The sequence below is a fragment of the Lithobates pipiens genome, unplaced genomic scaffold (genome assembly GCF_037356315.1).
Source record: "Lithobates pipiens isolate NorthernLeopardFrog02 unplaced genomic scaffold, aLitPip1_a1.2 Scaffold_10, whole genome shotgun sequence".
Classification (NCBI taxonomy): domain Eukaryota; kingdom Metazoa; phylum Chordata; class Amphibia; order Anura; family Ranidae; genus Lithobates; species Lithobates pipiens.
In genome coordinates, this window is record NW_027507686.1 from 193,372,355 (window position 1) to 193,391,314 (window position 18,960).

Below are 18,960 nucleotides of genomic sequence, written 5' to 3' on the forward strand. Positions count from 1 at the left end.
ATGCACAAAATTGGAAACTCCACTGATCTGTACTCCCCTCCCCCGTGGCACCTTTAAGGGAGAAGGGGGGAGCAGGTACCCACCGCGGTGAGGTACGTCAGAAGTCCGGCCCCCTTCTACCACCGGGACATTCAGAAAGTGCAGCGCAATAAATTAATTGACCGAAGTAAAATAATACAAATAGCATCTTTCCCCTATTTTGTAGACGCTATAACCAATCATACGCGTATTGCCATTTTTTTTCCAAAAATATGAGGAAGAATATATATTGGCCTAAACTGAGGAAGAATTTTTTTTTTTTTTTTTTTTTTAAATTTGGGGTATTAATTGCAAAAAAAAAGTTTTTTTTCTAAATTGCTTTTTGTTTATAGCGCAAAAACAAAACAAAAAACAAACAGTATTTTTAAAAACGGCTTACCTGTAAAATCCTTTTCTTTGATGTACATCAGGGGACACAGAGCCATAGTAGCTACTATGTGGGTTAATAGGCCACCAATAGGTGATGGACACTGGCACACCCTAAGACCAGAAGTGCACTCCCTATATAACCCCTCCCATTACCTGGAGTACCTCAGTTTTGTAGCCAAGCAATACAAGTGTATACCAAGAAGGGAGGGACCTCTGTGTCCCCTGATGTACATCAAAGAAAATGATTTTACAGGTAAGCCATTTTAAAAATCCTGTTTTCTTATCATACATCAGGGGACACAGAGCCATAGTACTTACTATGTGGGATGTCCCATAGCAATGGCAACTGAAGGGAGGGAGATGCAACAAAAAAGGAGGGCAGAAAGAGGCTAGAGGACTCCTACTGCAGCACACTGCGCCCAAAGGCAATATCCTCATGATCTTTAACATCGATTTGAGAAAATCTGGTTAATATATGAACTGAAGACCAAATTGCAGCCTTACAGATCTGAGCCAGAGGCCCGATGATGCACCACCCAAGAGGCACTAACCGTCCTGGTTGAGTGTGCTTTTAACAAGAAAAAGGAGGAATTTTCTTCTTTAAGCCATAGGCTTGAACAATCACTTGACAAATCCATTTGGAAATAGATTTTGATGTTGCCTTTCCCCTTTTTGGACCTTCTGGCAGTACAAACAAAACATCTGTTTTGCGAACCTAAGTGGTTGCCTTTAAATAGACTCTGATCGCTCTTACTATATCAAGGGAATGTAGTGCCTTCTCTTCTCTAGATTGAGGCTCTGGGGAAAAAAGGAAGAATAGGAAATAGGAATTCAGGGTGAGGATGCACAACCAGTTAATCCATGAACAAATATGGCCATTTACAAGACAGAGCCGCTAGTTCGATACTCTTCTAGCAGAAGAAATGGCAACCAAAAAGATTATCTTTCTTGTCAAAAGAACCAAGGGAATTTCCCGTAAAGGCGCAAAAGGCTGATTCTGTAAAGCTGCTAAGACTAAATTTAAAACCCAAGGATTTAGGAGGTGCCTTGATAGGGGATTAATCCGTGTTACCCCCTGAATAAAACTACACACCAGAGAAGCAAGAGGCCGTTGAAAAAACACTGACAAGGCCGAGATCTGGCCCTTGATAGTACTCAAAGCCAGCTTAATTTCTAATCCCATTTGCAGGAAATGAAGGACCCTATCCATGACACACTTCTTGGGGTGCCAACCCCTGGATCCACACCAAGAAACATATGCCTTCCAGACTCTATAGTAAATGATACTGGAAGCCGGCTTCCTGGCATTAACCAAATTAGACACTACTGAAGGAGATGACCTACAGTTTTTTTTATATAATGTGGGTTTCAATAGCCAAACCGTTAAATTTAGCGTCCGTAAGGTAGGATCTTGTGCGAGAAGGTCTGGCCATAATGGTAGAGTCCAAAGGACTCCTACTGCCATCTTTATGATCTCGGCAAACCAAGATCTTCTGGACCACCAGAATCACCTACTTTCGTTCCTGCTTGATCCTGCAGAGAAGGCGTGAAGTAGCATAACTGGAGGAAACACAGATCAGTGAAAACTGATCTTATGGGAAGACTAATGTGCCTGTTCTGCATGCTAGCGGATCCTTCGTTTGACACAAAGTTGCCGACTTTGTTGTTGAATCTGGACGCAAACAGGTCCACATCTGGAATACACCATCTCTGACATATCGCTAGAAAGATGTCGGGTGAAGAGACCATTCCCCCAGAAAGAACTGTTGGCAACTCAAGTAGCCTGCCAATTTTCTATTCTTAGAATGAAAATCCCCGATGGGCAGAAAACATTCCTTGCCTAAGCTAGAACATGATTCACCTCTTTTTGTGCTGCATGACTTCTCGTGCCCCCCTGGTGATGGATGCAAGCCACAGCCGTGGCATTGTCGGATTGAATCCTGATAGGGCAAACCCGTAGCCTGAGCATCCAGGATTCTAGGGCCAGACGTACTGCCTGAATCTCCAAAATGTTGATAGGCAGGCAAGGTCCTTTCTGACTTCGACCATCTCCCCTGGACAGAATTTTCTTCCAGGACTGCCCCCCAGCCTAGAAGGCTGTCATCTTGTCACCACTTTCCAGGTTACTGGCAGAAAGGATTTCCCCTTTTGGAGGTTGCTGGATAACCACCAATTTAGGCTCTGACATACGGGAGATGAGCGTATTGGAAAATCCAAAGCCGAACCTTCTTGTTCCAGACCGAGAGGATTGCGTTTTTGTAGCAGTCTTGAGTGAAACTGCACGTAAGGGACGGCCTCGAAGGAGGCCACCATTTTTCCCAACAATCTCGTGCACAGCCGAATGGAAGGACTTTTCTTTGCCATGACAAGTTAAATTAGTCCTATAATGGAACCGATTCTTGTCTGGGGTAAGAATACCATTTTCTGTACGGCATCTATAACAAGCCCCAAGTACTGCAATCTCCTTGATGGTTTTAAGGAGGATTTTTCTGGGTAAAGTATGCCCTGAGCTCTTAATCCGACTAAAGGAGGTGCCAGAATTTGAGAATACCCGCGGTACGCTGGCTAGACTGAATGGCAGGGCCAAACTGAAAATTATGATTTTCTATCTCTACGCTAAGAAATTTCTGGTGAGCGAGAAATATTGGCATGTGGAGATATGCATCCTTGATGTCGATTGATGCCAAAAACTCCCCTCCTTGCAGGACGGAAACAACCAATCGGATTGACGCCATGCGAAAGGATTGGATATTTAAGTGCCGATTCAGATTTTTGAGATCTAGAGTGGGTCTTACCTCTGTTTGGTTTTGGAACTGTGAAAAGGTGTGAATAAAAACCTGTGCCCTGTTTTTCTAAGGGAACCTCTGATATCACCAGCTGGGATAAGATGATCCAGAGCTAGAAAGACTTTCTCTGGATCTTTGGGAACATTTGATCTTAGAAAACGTGGAGACGGGAATTCTCGGAACTCTAGTTTGCAACCTAGAAAAACTGAAGCTACCCATCTGTCTTGACATTGTTCCCACCAGATCTTTGAAAATTGCAGGAGCCTTCCCCCCACCACAGCGAGCGGGGGCGCCCCTTCATAAGGAGGCTTTAGCATTCTGCTTTGTGGGCTTTCTGCCCCAAGATCTTTTTGACCCTGGTGCTGCCCTTGGGGTCTTCCCCTTGAACCTGACAGTGGAGGCCATTGAGACTTATGCCCCCGGGCACAGGTGAGGAAGCACGCTTAAAAGGAGAAATGTTTAAACTTCTTTACTGGTAAGAGAGCTTTTACCATTAGAGATACTTTGGCTGCATTTAACCAGATCGACCCCAAATAGCCGTTCACCATAAAAGGGGAAACTTGCCAAAAAGTTTTACACGCATTATCCACCAGACATGAGACTCTTGTTCACTGAGGCGATTGCAGCATCAATTGCTAGAACCCATTTCTTATAGAAATACTCCTCCACAGGATATAGTTTAGAATTTTTTTTGGGGAGGATAATACTGTTTATCCGGATGTTCCCATTAAGAATATATAAGCTTTTTTAGCCATGAATGAATAGGAAAAGCATCCCCAGATGGGGGAAGTTTTAGTGATCCCGAACCAGAGGTGGGTTCATCAAGAGCCTGCGCTGCAGGTAGCAAAAAGGTTGAACAAATCAGTTTAGGAAGAGTGTACAAGCAACCTTATGATGCTGCTCCGTCAATATTAGGAGCCTCAGAAGGGGATACATTAGTATCTTCCAAATCTCTTGGAAGAACTCCCTAATCCCTTGCACCTCACTATGATGGTTCTGAGCACTAGATGGGGATCTGCTATGTTTAGACCCACTATGGAGAGTGATCATAGCATCAATCTTTTCCAAATTAGAAATGGTAGAAGAGAAAACCTCCTGTGTGATATAGAATATCTCGAGATTGAAGTGTCCAGCACAGCTGCAACAGTTTCCCCTGACTGCTCAATCTCACCGGCCGCATCACTCTCAGAGGATGACATTCTTTTGGAAATGGATTTAGATTGTTGTGAAACCATTGAGCCCTTAGAACCCCCGGAAGAGTTCCTGGATCCTCTTCCACTCAGCCTGAAGCACAAAGCAGAGGCACTACCAAAAAGAATGTACACTGCTAGGTTATAGTACCAGCTGCTATTAATGCCCAGTCTGGTAAAGTAATAATGTGCCAAAGGAAAATGCCTGTGTCACCAAACCTGAAGTAAGGCACCTCTGCTCATGTATCCCTCCACAGCCAGCAGCAACAGTGCTCCTTTTAAAAACTTCCTCCACGTGTAGCTGGCACCTGATGCCGCTGGCTTTCCCGCGTGAAGGGCGGATGTTAGGCGCCCAGCAAACAGCTGACATGGGGGCGGGGGGTAAAAACCACAGCTGAGGGGCCGCGCGTTTCTCTCTTTTTTTTAAACAGAATGATTTCGGCATACAATTCCCCTGAAGGGGGTAATTTCAACATGGGGGGCGCAGGAGGAGAGATCAGTCCCCCCTTTCTTACTGGAGGATCTGCTTTGGCCGGAGGAGAAGGAGGAAGGGATGGCTCCTGACACAGCGCTGTTTCCAGCATAAGGCAGTGAGTGCTCAATACAGCCCCCAGTGGTGACACATAGGCATGACAACATATACTTAAAGCAGAAATTCATAAGAAAATCCAAAGATATTTCTTAGAAAACTCCACTTACCTTCCCGCCACAGGGTTATCTGAGGCTACCCACAATCCTGAACCTGCAACAGCACCCTGCCAGTAAAAATCTTATGGCCTTACTACCAAAAAGTACTGGATCCCAGGATGCAGCTCTCTAAAAAGAGAAGCATTAGCAAGCAAAACCTCCTTTCTTCAGACACGAAGCCCGGGTACCATTCCTTAGGCCCATTAAAGGACACTCTGAATGGATCTGGTCAGCATGGCCAGCCCCAGCCAGGATTGCTCCAGTGGCGCTCAGCAGAGCACATCTTTAAATTGTGACTAACACCTTAGACACTGGCTACAAAACTCCCGGAAATGGGAGGGTTTATATAGGGAGTGCACTTCTGGTCTTAGGGCGGGGCGTGCCAGTCTCCATCACCTATTGGTGGCCTATTAACCAACACAGTAACTACTATGGCTCTGTGTCCTCTGAAATCCGGAGGTAATCAAATAGCACCAAAAGAAAGCTCTATTGGGGGGGGGGGGGGGGGACTGACAATTTTGGGTACAGCTTTGCGCGGCCGTGCAATTGTCAGTTAAAAACGCCGCATCACAAAAACTGGCCTGGTCAGGAAGGGGGTAAATCCTTCCGGGGCTGAAGTGGTTAATGTTGCTTCAACATTGAAACCCTTTGGGGCTTAAAATTATCTACAGCCCATAAAGTAAACATTTAATGCTGGGACTGCCATGCCTGTACATTAACTTCCTATAGATCTGAAGTGATTACTACTCCCGTAGTATGGGTTGCTATTGGAGGGTACTAGGCCAGTATTTGTTACAATCGCAAACTTTTATTTTAAAGTTCAAAAAATACACTTACTTTCAGTTTGTGCAGAGGTATTGACACTCAGTGGATCCATTGGCTCTGTACTGGTTTCCATTTCAACCGGAGAACTACTTCTTGCCGTATTCTTTGCGCTATCAAAAGAACAAATCCATTACGCTACAGGTTTTCAACCACTTTTACATCTGCTTTACAAAGCAAATTTTAGAGGATTAAGGTTTTTTTTTTTTTTTTTTGCAAAAAAACAAAACCACTAGGGTATTAAGGGATAAATAGAGGACTGTTTTTGCAACACACTGATAAGTAACAGTATCATCTAGTAATACATTTACATGTCTGTTGCAGTGACGGCAAATCTTGGCACCCCAGATGTTTTGTAACTACATTTCCCATGATGCTCATGCACTCTAAAGTATAGTTGAGCAACATGGGAAATTTAGTTCAAAAACATCTGGGATGCCAAGGTTCATCACTGGACACTCTAGGGGCAGGGATAAACCAGTTCATTAAAAGTGCAAATATTTTAATGTAAACCTACCAAAAATGGAAATTCTGTTGCCACTATACTGACCAGTTGGCTGCAATGTGTTGTAAAAACCCTTGCAATTTACGGCTCATGTACTTAGTTTAGGAGCTTTTGTGCCACAGCTCCTAAACTCAACTCCATATAAGCCTGTGTGTCAATGTACACATAGGCCTTTATAAGAGTTTAGAAGCTTCTGCGGTTAGGGGAGGTTCAACCTTCTGAATGCAGAAGAATTGTGTTCAGGATAGGAAAGTTGACAGCCGGCTGCAAAATCGAGGCGAGATTTTGCAGCTTTCCGGCGCCAACCTAGTTTGTGTACATAAAGCCCAAGTCAGAACCTCATATATATATAATTGTTATGGATGGAATTCAGTAGGAAAGATTCAGCTTGCAGCACACATGTAATAGACACTCACCAGCCACTTTAATAGGAAAACCTTGCTAGTATTGGGTTGGACCCTGATCTGCCTTCAGAACTGCCGAAATTCTTCTTGGCATAGATTAAACAAGGTGTTGGAAACATTCCTCAGATTTTGGTCCATACTGGAATGATGGCATCACACAGTTGCTGCAGATTTGCACAGATCAGCTGCACATCCATGCACATCCATGATGCGAATCTCCCGTTCCACCACGTACCCAAGATGCTCCATTAGATAGAGATCTGGTGACTGTGGAGGCCATTGGAGTACAGTGACCTCATTGTCAGGTTCAAGAAACCAGTGATGAGAGGATTTGAGCTTTGTGACATGGTGCATTAGCCTGCTGGAAGGAGCCAGAGGATGGGTGCACTGTAGTCAAAGGGATGGACAAGGTCAGCAACATCACTTGGGTAGGTCGTGGCATTTAAAAGGATTTTTAATTGGTACTAAGGGGCCCAAAGTGTGCAAGAAAATTTCCCTCACACCATTACACCACCGCCACCAGCCTGAACCGTTGATACAAGGCAGGATTGATCCATCCTTTCACGTTTACACCAAATTCTGACCCTACCATCTAAATGTCCCAGCTGAAATCAAGACTCGAAGACAAGAATCTATTGTTCAATTTTGGTGACCCTGTGCAAATTGTAGCCTCAGTTTCCTGTTCTCATCTGAAAGGAGTGGCACCCAGTGTGGTCTTCTGCTTCAGGATGGGTTCACCCAAACAGCACGCTCCGACTCACAGCATGAGTCCGATGTGTCTCCACAGTTTCAGCCCAAATTTTTGCTGAATTCGGACCCGAAATGGACCAAAAGACGCACAGGACACCTGTGCAATTCACAGCAGAGATGTATGAACCAACTCCATAGAGAGCTGGTCACAATCTCCTGCTATGCGTATTGAATGTGGGAAAACTCACATCCAATTTCACACAGGTGTGAACCCATCCCCAAAGTTTGATGCGTTTTGTTTTCAGAGATGGTATTCTGCCTACATTTGTTGTAACAAGTGGTTATTTGAGTTACTGTTGTCTTTCTATCATCTCAAAACAGTCTGCCCATTCTCCTCTGAGCTCAAAATTTCATCCACACAACTGCTGCTCACTGGATATTTTATTTTTTCGCCCATTCTCTGTAAACTCTAGAGATGGTTGTGCGTGAAAATCCCAGTAGATCTGCAGTTTATGAAATCCTCAGACCAGCCTGTCTGGCACCAGCAACCATGCCACGTTCAAAGTCAATTAAATGCCTTTTCTTGCCCATTCTGATGCTCGGTTTTAACGTCAGCAAGTCTTCACCATGTGTAGATGCCTAAATGCATTGGAGTTGCTGCCGTGTGATTGGCCGATTAGCCATTTGTGCTACCAAGCAATTAAACAGGTGTACCTAAAAAGTGGACAGTGAGTATATAGGAGAGGCCACAAATGTCAGCCTTGATGTTTGTCTGACAGGTGTCCTTCAACTAGGCAGAGAAGTGCTGGATTGCTTCGAGGGCTCTTTCACAGACATTGGAAATGGGTAGTTGGGTTGTGTTTTTAGTGGTGCTTACCAAACACTTCTCAATGGCTTGTAAAATCTTTACAATTAGGTAGCAGAAGGGAGGTGTTCACACTGCAGGCCACGTTTTTGCCTCACCACAATGCTAAAGCTGCAGTTTGGAATGCAATGACTCTTTGCAACTGCCTCCATTAACTTCTATAAAAGCACCACAAGCGCGCCATAGAACTTACTGTAAACACATCTATAACGTCTACAGTTCATTTAACCACTTCCCGCCCAAGGTACGTCCAGGGACGTCCTTGACTTTTCCGGGGAATATCTGAATGATGCCTGAGGCCACAGACATCATTCAGATATCAGCATTTTCAGCCGGCGATTCCCTGCACCATAAGAAAGATCATAGCAGCTGTTCCGCCGCTTGAGCGTTCTTACGGGAGGCGGGAGGGGACGTACCCCCCCTCCGCCGCCCTCCGGTGCTTCTACCGACTCACCGCTTCCATCTGTGAGTCGGTCACAGGATCCGCCGGCTCCCGGATAATACCACCGAGATTTCCGGTGGACCAGATCGTCCCCGGAGTCTCTATGATTGTTCGGAGGCCGGGCGCGATGTTATGACGTCACGCCCGGCCTCTGCATTCAAAATAACGGCACCGATTTGGCTAGGAAGCCAGGATCGTTTTTATTTTATTTTTTATTTTAGGCTTCCCAGCCTAGAGGTGAGATATGGGGTCTTATTGACCCCATATCTCACTGTAAATAGGTCCGATCATGCCATATTTCTATTACAAGGGATGTTTACATTACAAGTGTCAAACTAAAAAAATAAAAGTAAGTAAAAAAATTTAAAGCGCCCCTGTCCCCGTGAGCTCGTACGCAGAAGCGAACACATACGCAAGTCCCGCCCACATATGAAAACGGTGTGCAAACCACACGTGAGGTATCGTCGCAAACATTAGAGCGAGAACAATAATTCTAGCACTAGACCTCCTCTGTGACGCAAAATATGTAACCAGTAAAAAAATTTAAACCGTCGCCTATGGGGATTTTTAAATACCAAAGTTTCGTGCCATTCCACGAGCGTGTGCAATTTTGAAGCATGACATGTTGGGTATCTATATACTCAGCGTATCTTCATCTATCACATTATGCAAAAAAAATTGGGCTAATTTTACTTTTTTTTTTGCATGAAATTTTCTCAGAAAAAAAACGCGTTCGAAAAATTGCTGCGCAAATACCGTGCGAGATAAAAAGTTGCAACAACCGCCATTGTATTCTCTAGGGTATTTGCTAAAAAAACATATATAATGTTTGGGGGTTCTATGTAATTTTCTAGCAAAAAAATGATGAATTTTACATGTAGGAGAGAAATGTCAGAATTGGCCTGGATGCGAAGTGGTTAAGATGCAATTGCAAATCATCATAAGTGATCATTTCCCATTTTAGCCTTGTACAAAAAAAATTAAATAAATAAAAAAACTCCCACACATCTCACAGGGTGTCTGAGGAGCCTTGCCTAACAAAATGAATGCCTGTACAAACAATCCAAAATGCTCTTTAAACTTACAGGCGCATTAATATGCTTTAAGGTTGCTTCAGAAATCAAATGAAAGAGCCAAAAAGACAACCGTTTCAGCTTGCGTCTTACAGCAGGAAATACATTTGCTTTTAAGAAGGGATTATAGCAACTAACATATAATTACCTAACCGAGGAAGTGAATTCAGAAAATGAGGCCCAGCCCGTTTCTTTCGTAGACAATGGCTCTTCTGTGCTCCACACATCTGATCCCACTGAATCTAAATTGGCTACATGTGCAGTTTCCATTGGGATATCAAAGGTTGCTGGCCAATTGCTTGCTAAAAGAAATAGAAACAGATCGAAAATGATGGAATATGTTTGAACAAAAGCAACTAATCAGAGCTTGTTTTGCATAGAAGTCTAAATTATATATTTTTCTTCAGGTAAACTACATTAGGCAGTAGAAATTTTAACCCCTGCTGATAGTCACTGCATCTGAAAAAAAAGTCTTTATACCACCTTTCAGTGTGCAGTTCTGCTTGTGCACTTAAATTTGTAACGCAACTGTGGTGCATTTGACACTTTCTTTCCTGTTTAGGCATTTTTATGATTTTTTTAAATGAACTGCATTTACATGCAATTGAGGCGAATTCATTACGTGTGAAAAAAAAATGCAGTATGCTGTACTTTACACCATTGCATTTTCTCCCCCAATGTAAGAAACATCCTGTGTGCAGCTCCTTTCATATACTTATTTGAGCCCAATCTTGATCCAACACTGTTGCCCAAAAGCAGGTTGTTTGCTTTGCTCTCTCCTCACTGGACAAGGAGGCAGCAGTGAATGCCTGTGGGCAGAGCCACTGCGTGTGTCATTTGTGCGTGGCTCGGGTTTGAATCCACATGAGTGCCCCCATAGCAAGCCACTTGCTATGGGGGACATTGGCAGGGGGTAGGAGCCAGGAGCGCCAGATGGGATGAGTCCAGAAGAGAATTGGGGCTTCTCTGTGCAAAACCATTGCCCAGAGCAGGTATATATACAAGGTTAAAAAAAAACAAAAAACAACAAAAAAAAACATTTTCAATCACGTTAAACTGCCTGCATAGCTTGCTGTGAGCCAATGGCTTCCACTGCTACCTCCATGTTCTGTTGCAATACAAGCTCTAGTAATACTCCTAAGCCTTTGCTCAAGATTTTGTTTACACAAACAGCCCCCTCGATCAGTCCTCCCTGCAACAATGGGATTTTTGTACTCACTGTAAAATCCTTTTCTCTGAAGTTCATTGACTGACACAGCTCCTTTAAATCTTGACATTAGGGTTATCACGCCACCATCAGGAGAGGACTAGGCAGAACACTTCAAATTTTGACCACAACAAGAGGAACTCCTCAAAAAACAGAAGTTGCCACCTTAAATGGCCGCTATCACAAAAAGCCAAGGCTGATATCTGCCCCTTGATAGTGCTTAAGGCAAGTTTCTGATCCACTCCTCGCTGTAAAAACAGCAGGATCCTGGAAACTGCGTGTGTGCGCTGACGCCACTCCATCTCACATGGAGCTGTAAGCCTTCAATGTAAAATGGTAAATCTTCCAAGAAGACGACTTCCCTGCCCTCAGCATAGTGGAAATTACCAAGTCTGACAGTTGGTCCCTTAGTACCTGGCTTTCAACAGCCATGCTGTTAAAAACCAGCGACGGTAAAGCAAGATGAAGTATCGGACCTTGCGACAGAAGGTCCTCACGCATCGGCAGCTGCCAAGGAACATCTGCCACCAGTCGTACTAGGTTGGTGTACCAAGGATGCCGAGGCCAATCTGGGGCAATCAGAATTACTGGAATTCCCTCGGCCTCCACTCTGCGTAGCAGGAGCTTTAGTGGAGGGAAGGCATAAATCAATCAATAATGCCCCCATGGAGCCACCAATGCATCCTCCCAGGTGTCTCGGGTCCTGGACACAAACCTCTGCACCTTTCAATTGAGCTGAGGCCAAGAGATCCACATCTGGTCTGCCCTACTTTAGGCAAATGAGCTGGAATCATCTGGATGCAAGGACCATTCCCGTTGGTCCAGTATCTGACGACTTGGGTAGTCTGTCCACCAGTTTTCTACGCCCGAACTGTATATGGCCGACAGGGCTTGCATGTGCTGCTCTGCCCACTGGAGGATGTGCGCAACCTCCCATGCTGCAGCCAAGCTCCCTGTTCCTTTTTGATGGTTGACGTATGCCACCCCGTGGCGTTGCCCAACTGGAATCTGACCGGAAGCCCCTGCAGTCTCCATGACCATGTGGAGAGGCCCCGTCTGATCACCCGAAGCTCAAACACATTGATCAGCAGTTGGTATTCTTCCAACGTCCAAAGGCCCTGGGCCGACTGTATGCCCAGAACCCCCCTCCCCCCCCAAAACTGGTCAGGCTGGTGTCCGTTGTGATCACCGTCCAATGGAGAGGACGGAACGATCTCCCAGACCAAAGAGCCGGAGACCTCAGCCACCAGAGAAGGAAATCCCCCGACTAGCTGGATCACCCAAATTTGATAATCCAGGGATAAAGGAGATTTGTCCCATTTTGACAAAATCTCCTTTTGCAAGACTTGAGTGTGAAATGGAGCATACGGTACCACTTCGAAAGTGGCTACCATGAGGCCCAGGACTTGCATGCAGAAGCGCTGCAACGACCACCTGCGGTTCAACAACTTCACTGCAGCTTGAAGTGTCTGTAGCTTGTCTGAAGTGAGAAAAACTTGCATCTGAGGAGACCAACACCGACTTTTCTAGGTTCGGTACCCAAACTCCCGGAGCATCGGTATGGTGATCGCTACATCCTTCCTTAATTCTGAGGCGGAAGCTGCCCTCAGAAGGAGGTCATCTAGGTAACCCACAATTGCGATCCCACGTTGCCTTAATGCCAGAATTGGGGCCAACACCTTGGTGAAGACTAGGGGTGCCGACACCAGTCCAAAAGGGAGAGCCACAAATTGTTAGTGCTCTTCACAGACTGCAAATCGCAGAAACCTCTGATGCCTGAGGCACATGGGTACATGTAATTATGCTTCCTTGATATCAAAGGACGCTAGGAAGTCCCCCTGATGGAGTGCAGCAACCACGGAGCGAACTGATTGCATCCTGAAACTGCACTTTTACCAAGCTGTTGAAGCCTTGAGGTCCAGGATTGGACGTACCCCTTCTTTGGGACTACAGATTGGAGTAGAATCCCTGAAACATTTCCAGCGTTATTACAGGTACTATCACCCCACACAGCAGCAGGTCCTGTACTGCCCCAAACCGGGCTTCCTGACAAGCCAGAAGGAGATGAAGGTTGGAGGGAAGGAATCTGCTTGGTGGACAAGAAAGAATCTTGTCTATCTTGTATCCCGATGAAACCAGTTTGCAGACCCATTGGTCGAAAAGTAGGAGGTCCACCGAACTGCAAACTCCCAACCCCCCACCCGAGAGTCAGATGGGGCAAAGAGTCATGCAGTAACATTTTGCTCAGAGACTTGTTTAGCTTGCGAAACCAGGGACGCTTTTGTCCTTTAGCCGGCACCTTGTCGGACTGGGAACACATACCTGCCGACCCGGATGGGCGAAAATTCAAGTTAGCGTTAACTTGTTTTTCAAGAGTCTTTCAGGACAGCACTTGAGAGTGGCTCCTCCCCTTGTCAATAGGAAACACCTCTTCCATAAACAAAATAAAAAATAAAAATAAAAAGGCTCCTTCCCACACAGTAGTAGAGAACCTCCGGCCCTTAACTGGAACACAATCAAGATATGGTTATATATAGAGATGTACACACACACACACACACACACACTCGCACTTGAGAGGAAGGATAATAGAGACTTATTAACCCACCCCCCACCCCCTAGGGAGGGACCCCAGCCTGCAGAACTTTTCTGCCAAAAGCCTGATTTCCCTGTCGACAGGAGATCCAGTCTAACGATGGACAAATGTTAAGTAACTTGACCATGTAGCCGCCTTATAAATTTGTCCAGCTCTTTCTGCCCATGTAGTGGCCTGGGCCCTTGTTGAATGAGCCCCAATTCCCAGCGGGGGAGATAGACCCATCTGAGAATAGGCTACAGAAATAGCGGTCTTAAGCCATCTAGCCAATGAAATCTTTGATGCTTGGTGGCCTTTTTTGTTCCCAGAAAAAAGAACCAATAATGAATCTGAAGATCTAAAAACCTCCTGTTGCTTCCAAAATAATGTAATAGGGTACGTCTCACATCTAAGTTGTGAAACTGCTCTTCCTTCTTTCCTGAATGGTTAGAACAAAAAGGTTGGAATAATTTCCTGGGACCTGTTACGAAAACTTGCCACCTTCGGCAAAAAACTTGGGTCAACTTTAAGGACAATCCTATCTGAGAAAATTGACAAAAAGGGCTCTTTCACTGACAGGGCGTGCAGTTCACTAATCCTTCTTGCCAAATGAATTGCTATAAGAAAGATAGTTTTCAAAGAGCTTGCAGAACCACAGAGAGATCCCAATTTGGAAAATGCTTCACCGGGACCGGTCTTTACCTGGAACGTGCCTTGAAAAAATCTCATGACCAGGGTTTATGAAGATAAGGATTTCTCCAGATGAACTCCTAAAAGCGGCCACTTGTACTTTAAGAGTGCTAACTGCAAGACCTTAGTCTGCACCTTTTTGCAAAAACTCCAATACTGAGACAAATTTTTTTACATCCCTATGTTCTGAATGACAGAAAGAAGCATAGACTTTCCATACATAGGAAAAAGGTAACGAGCTATTTATGCCAATAAGAAAGTAACGTGGTTATTACGTGTTCAGAAAAACCCTTGCTTCTCAATAATTGCTCTTCAGATAAAAGGCAGTGATCTTTAATCTGGCTACATCCGGATGATGTACTGGGTCGAGTCAACAAATTCTGACTTAGCGGAAGTTGCCAACATGGTTTGACTGCTAACTGTAGAACTGTGGAAAACCAAGCTCTTTGGCCAAAATGGGGTAATCAAGATTACTTATTGGTGTTGAGAAAAATATAAAGAGAGACAATGTAATCAACTGGAAAGGGGGAAAGAGCATACCCCAGGCAAAAATTCCACTCATGTGCCAGAGCGTCTGTCCCCGAGAGCCATCGTCTCTCTGAAGGGAGGAAAAAAAAAAAAAATGTGGGAGCTGTGCGTTCTGCCTTGAGGCAAACAGGTCTACTTGTGGAAGGCCCCAAGTCCTGGTGATCAAAGCAAACACCTCTGCGTTCAGGCTCCATTCTGCTTCCTGAACCTTCTGTCAGCTCAGATAATCAGCTACCTCGTTTAATGTGCCCTGGAGATGGACTGCAGATAGCTATAGTAGATGGTTCTCTGCCCATTCCAGAATCCCTACTGACAGAAAGTGAAGAGATCTGCTCCTTGTTCAGGTAGGCTACGGTGGTGGCATTGTCCGATAGAATCTGGACATGGCAAACAATGAGGTTTTGAGACAGTTAAATGCTATGGAGACTGATTTTAGCGCTCTCCAATTTGTCGACCACTTTTTCGGTTGGAAAGGACCAAACACCACCCTTTTGCAAAACTTCATTATTTTTCCACCACTAAAGTGAGCATTTGACTCTGGTGGGGACCCTTACCTTTGTATCGAGACTGTCCTGTGGTTCCACGTTCTCAGATGGAACCTCTGGAGAGGCCTGAAATGCAGCCTTGCCCACTGGATGGCTGGCATAGACTATGTTAATATCCCCAAGGCTGAAATAACCGTTCGAACCAAAATCTGCCTATTTGTTTGAAGAGTCGTTACTACCCTCTGGACCTTGATATTTTTCTCTTCTGGGAGAAAAATCTTTTGTTCTACTGAATTTATCAGGTATCCCAGAAAAATTACCTGCTGGGCTGGAATGAAATTCGATTTTTGAACATTCACTATCCACCCCAGTGACTGTGGGCTCTGTCCAGATCCTCCTGCAACTTCTCCCTGGATGGGGCGAAGAGGAGTAGGTCGTCCAGATATGGGATTACTGCAATCCCCCGTTGTCGAAGAGGAGCGAGGGCTTCTGTAATTTTTTTCGTAAAAATACGTGGAGCCGATGACAGACCGAAGGGAAGGGCCCTGAACTGAAGATGTAAAATCTCCTTGCACATATTCACCGCAAATCTCAAATTTCTGTGACTGAGGTGCTATAGGAATATGCAGGTAAGCATCCTTTAGATCGATTGATTCCATAAAGCATTCCTTGACCGTAAAAATTGAGTCCATACAAAAAAAATCTTTGTACAGGACTGACTTGTTTAATGGTTTCAGGTTGAGTATGGTAGTTTCCGGATGGTTTTCTTATCAAAATAATGATAGAATAGAATCCCTGACCCTGTTCCTCTGGAGATACTGGTATCACAACCCTCTGGTGTCTCAGATCCTTTAGGGCCGGTTCACACTGCGAGGCGAGGCGAGGCGACACGGCTCGCCTCGCCTCGCTCCCGCAAGTCGCCCCCATTCAGTACTATGGAACCGTTCTGAGAGGAGCGACTCGAGTCGCTCCGACTCAGAAAAAAGGTTCCTGTACTACTTCGGGGCGACTTCGGGGGCGACTTGCATTGACTTCTATGCAGAAGTCCTCTGCAAGTCGCCGCTGACCCCCCCTGCAAGTCGCGGCGAGGAAGTCGGAGACGCCTCGCCGCGGCTCGCAGTGTGAACCGGCCCTTAGAAGGTTCTTCATAGCCAGGGCCTATGTTACATTCCTTGGAAGGTTTGTCACAAAGTATCTTTCTGGAGGGTGATCTGAAAACTCTTCTGTAACTTTGGGACAGCATGTCTAGAATGTATTGGCCCAAAGGGGAGGAAACTTTGAAGCCTTCCCCCCACTGATAGGTACAAGTCATTGCGTTTTGCAGGAGGATGGAAAAGGACATTTCCCTCCCTTCTGTGAAGACCAATTTTTTATTTTCTCCTGGGGTTTGTTACCTTGTTCTTGAGCCATTTGGGAATGAAAAAAAAAAAAAAGCTTAACTGGCAGTCTTTTACTATCAAAAAAAGAAAAAAAACAAACAATCAGCTGTCCCATCTAGAACTGCATCCAAGTCAGGACCAAAAAGCAAATCCCCCTGAAACTGTCCCACACAGCTTATTTTTGGATGCCACGTCCCCCGGCCAAGTTTTCAACCACAGAGCCCTTCTGACCGAGTTAGTGAAGGCTGCTGATCTTGCAGTCATTTTGATAGATTCCGCTGAGGCATCAGAGATAAAAGCCACAGGGGCAGACAGGGTGGAGAAGGAGTCCAAAATGTTTTGTTTGTTTTGGAGAGTCTGCTGAAATATGATTGGTTTTTTTCAACCAAAACTCCATATTCCTGGAGACAGTAGTCGCCATAGCAGGTTTAAAATTTCCCATGTGATTGCCAAGCCCTTTTAAGCAGCTGATCCATCCTCATATCCATGGGGTCTCTTAATACCCCCATGTCCTCAAAATGCCAAATCTGTTGATCAAGACTTGGGAGAAAGCCGCATCTAGTTTGGAATTTTTGTTCCAAATCGCTGCTGGGTCCTCGTCAAAATGAAAATGCCTTTTTAAGGCTTTAGGGGGAAAACAAAGGTTCTCTCTGGCCTGCCCATTCTTTAATAGTCTCAGAAATAACTGAGTACCGGGAAATTTTTTGGTTCGCAGAGTCCTGCTTACATTTTATCATGCAGAGATAACTCCTTTCTCTCCTCTTCTAGGCCCAGTGTGGTATAGATTGCTTTCAACAGGCCATCAACCTGTTATAAAGGCAACATATTTTGAATGCAAATTTTCACCTTCCTCCTCAGATTCTTCTCTAGACTGGGAGGGAGAATGTCCCTCTTGGGTAAGAGATATTTCAGTCTCCGTTGGAACTATAGGTGAGCCTTGAGAGGACTGAGGTAGCTGACCAACTCAGGGATGGGGTTGCTAGAGAAGAGCTAAATGACTAGTCCCATCAAGTTCCTTTTTAACAGATGCAATCAAGTCCTTACAAGCGGAAGAAGCTTCTACTTTAACTAGCGAATCAATACAGGTTTGACAAAGTCTTCTTCCATCCCTCCAGTAATTTTGCCTTACAGGAGGGGCATTTGCTTTTTGCCATCTCTTGGCCTGCCATGAGACAAAAAAAAATAAATAAAAAAAAATAAAAAAATAAAGTTACGTACCGGTAATGTTTTTTTCCCTAAGTCTTTCAGGACAGCACATTTGAGACCTCGACTACTCCCTTATCAGGAAACACAGCCTCCAGAGTTTTAAGCCATCCCATCCCTTCAGTTTTTCCATGAGAACCTGCGGCCAGTCTAGGGAGACACGAACACATCATACCAACCTTCATACACGCATCCTAGTGGCAAAAAAATTTGGGTGGGTACCTGTGCTGTCCTGAAAGACTCTTGGAAAAAACGTTACCGGTACGTAACTTTGATTTTCCCCCTTATGTCTTTCAGGACAGCACACTTAGAGGATAAGCGAGCACTTACCCTAGGGTGGGACTACTGCCTGCAGGACTTTACACCCACAGGCCTGGTCCTGGGCAGACAAGTCCAATCTGTATTGCTTAAGTCTTAAAACTTGACCACGTTGCTGCTCTGCAGATCTGTTTGGATGTAGCACCAGCCCACTCTGCTTGTGATGGCACCATGGCCCTAGTGGAATGAGCCCTAATACCTTCCGGGACTTCCACCCCTTTTGCTATATAGGCTTGACTAATAGACAACCTTAACCACCTAGCTATAGTATTTCTGGAAGCTTTTGACCCCTTCTTAGCCCCAGAAAAAAAAAAAAAAAAAAAAAAGGAATCTGATCTCTTAAATTGATCTGTAACCTCCAAGTATTTCAACACACATCTCCTGACATCTAACCCGTCGAAGATGTGCTCCTGTTCCCTCACAGGAGTTGAACAAAAAGTGGGTAGTCAGATCTCCTGGCTCCTATGAAATTTTGAAGCCACTTTGGGCAAAAAGGCCGGATCGGTTTTAAAAATAATCCGATTCGGAAAAACATGAAGAAAAGGCGCCCTCCTTGAGAAAGCTTCTAGCTCACGAACCCTCCTTGCGGTAGTGATTGCTACCAAAAAAAACTCTTGAGGGTTAAAAATTTTACAGTACAAGACTCAATAGGCTCAAAAGGATCCCCTGTAAGAGCCTGCAATACTAAGGAGAGATCCCAGAC

General features: G+C 44.9%; 1 protein-coding gene across 8 annotated transcripts in view; it reads right to left on the minus strand.

Moving 5' to 3' along the window:
* The window catches only part of PPP6R3 (protein phosphatase 6 regulatory subunit 3), a 185,295-nt gene that overhangs the window by 16,175 nt on the left and 150,160 nt on the right, over positions 1-18,960 (minus strand). For all 8 annotated transcript variants that reach the window (XM_077460801.1, XM_077460804.1, XM_077460803.1 and 5 more), the window contains 2 exons: positions 10,021-10,174; positions 5,909-6,006 (listed from right to left, as the gene is read on the minus strand). In XM_077460801.1, the coding sequence (XP_077316927.1) occupies positions 5,909-6,006; positions 10,021-10,174 (252 nt within the window). The remainder of the gene's footprint in view (positions 1-5,908; positions 6,007-10,020; positions 10,175-18,960) is intronic.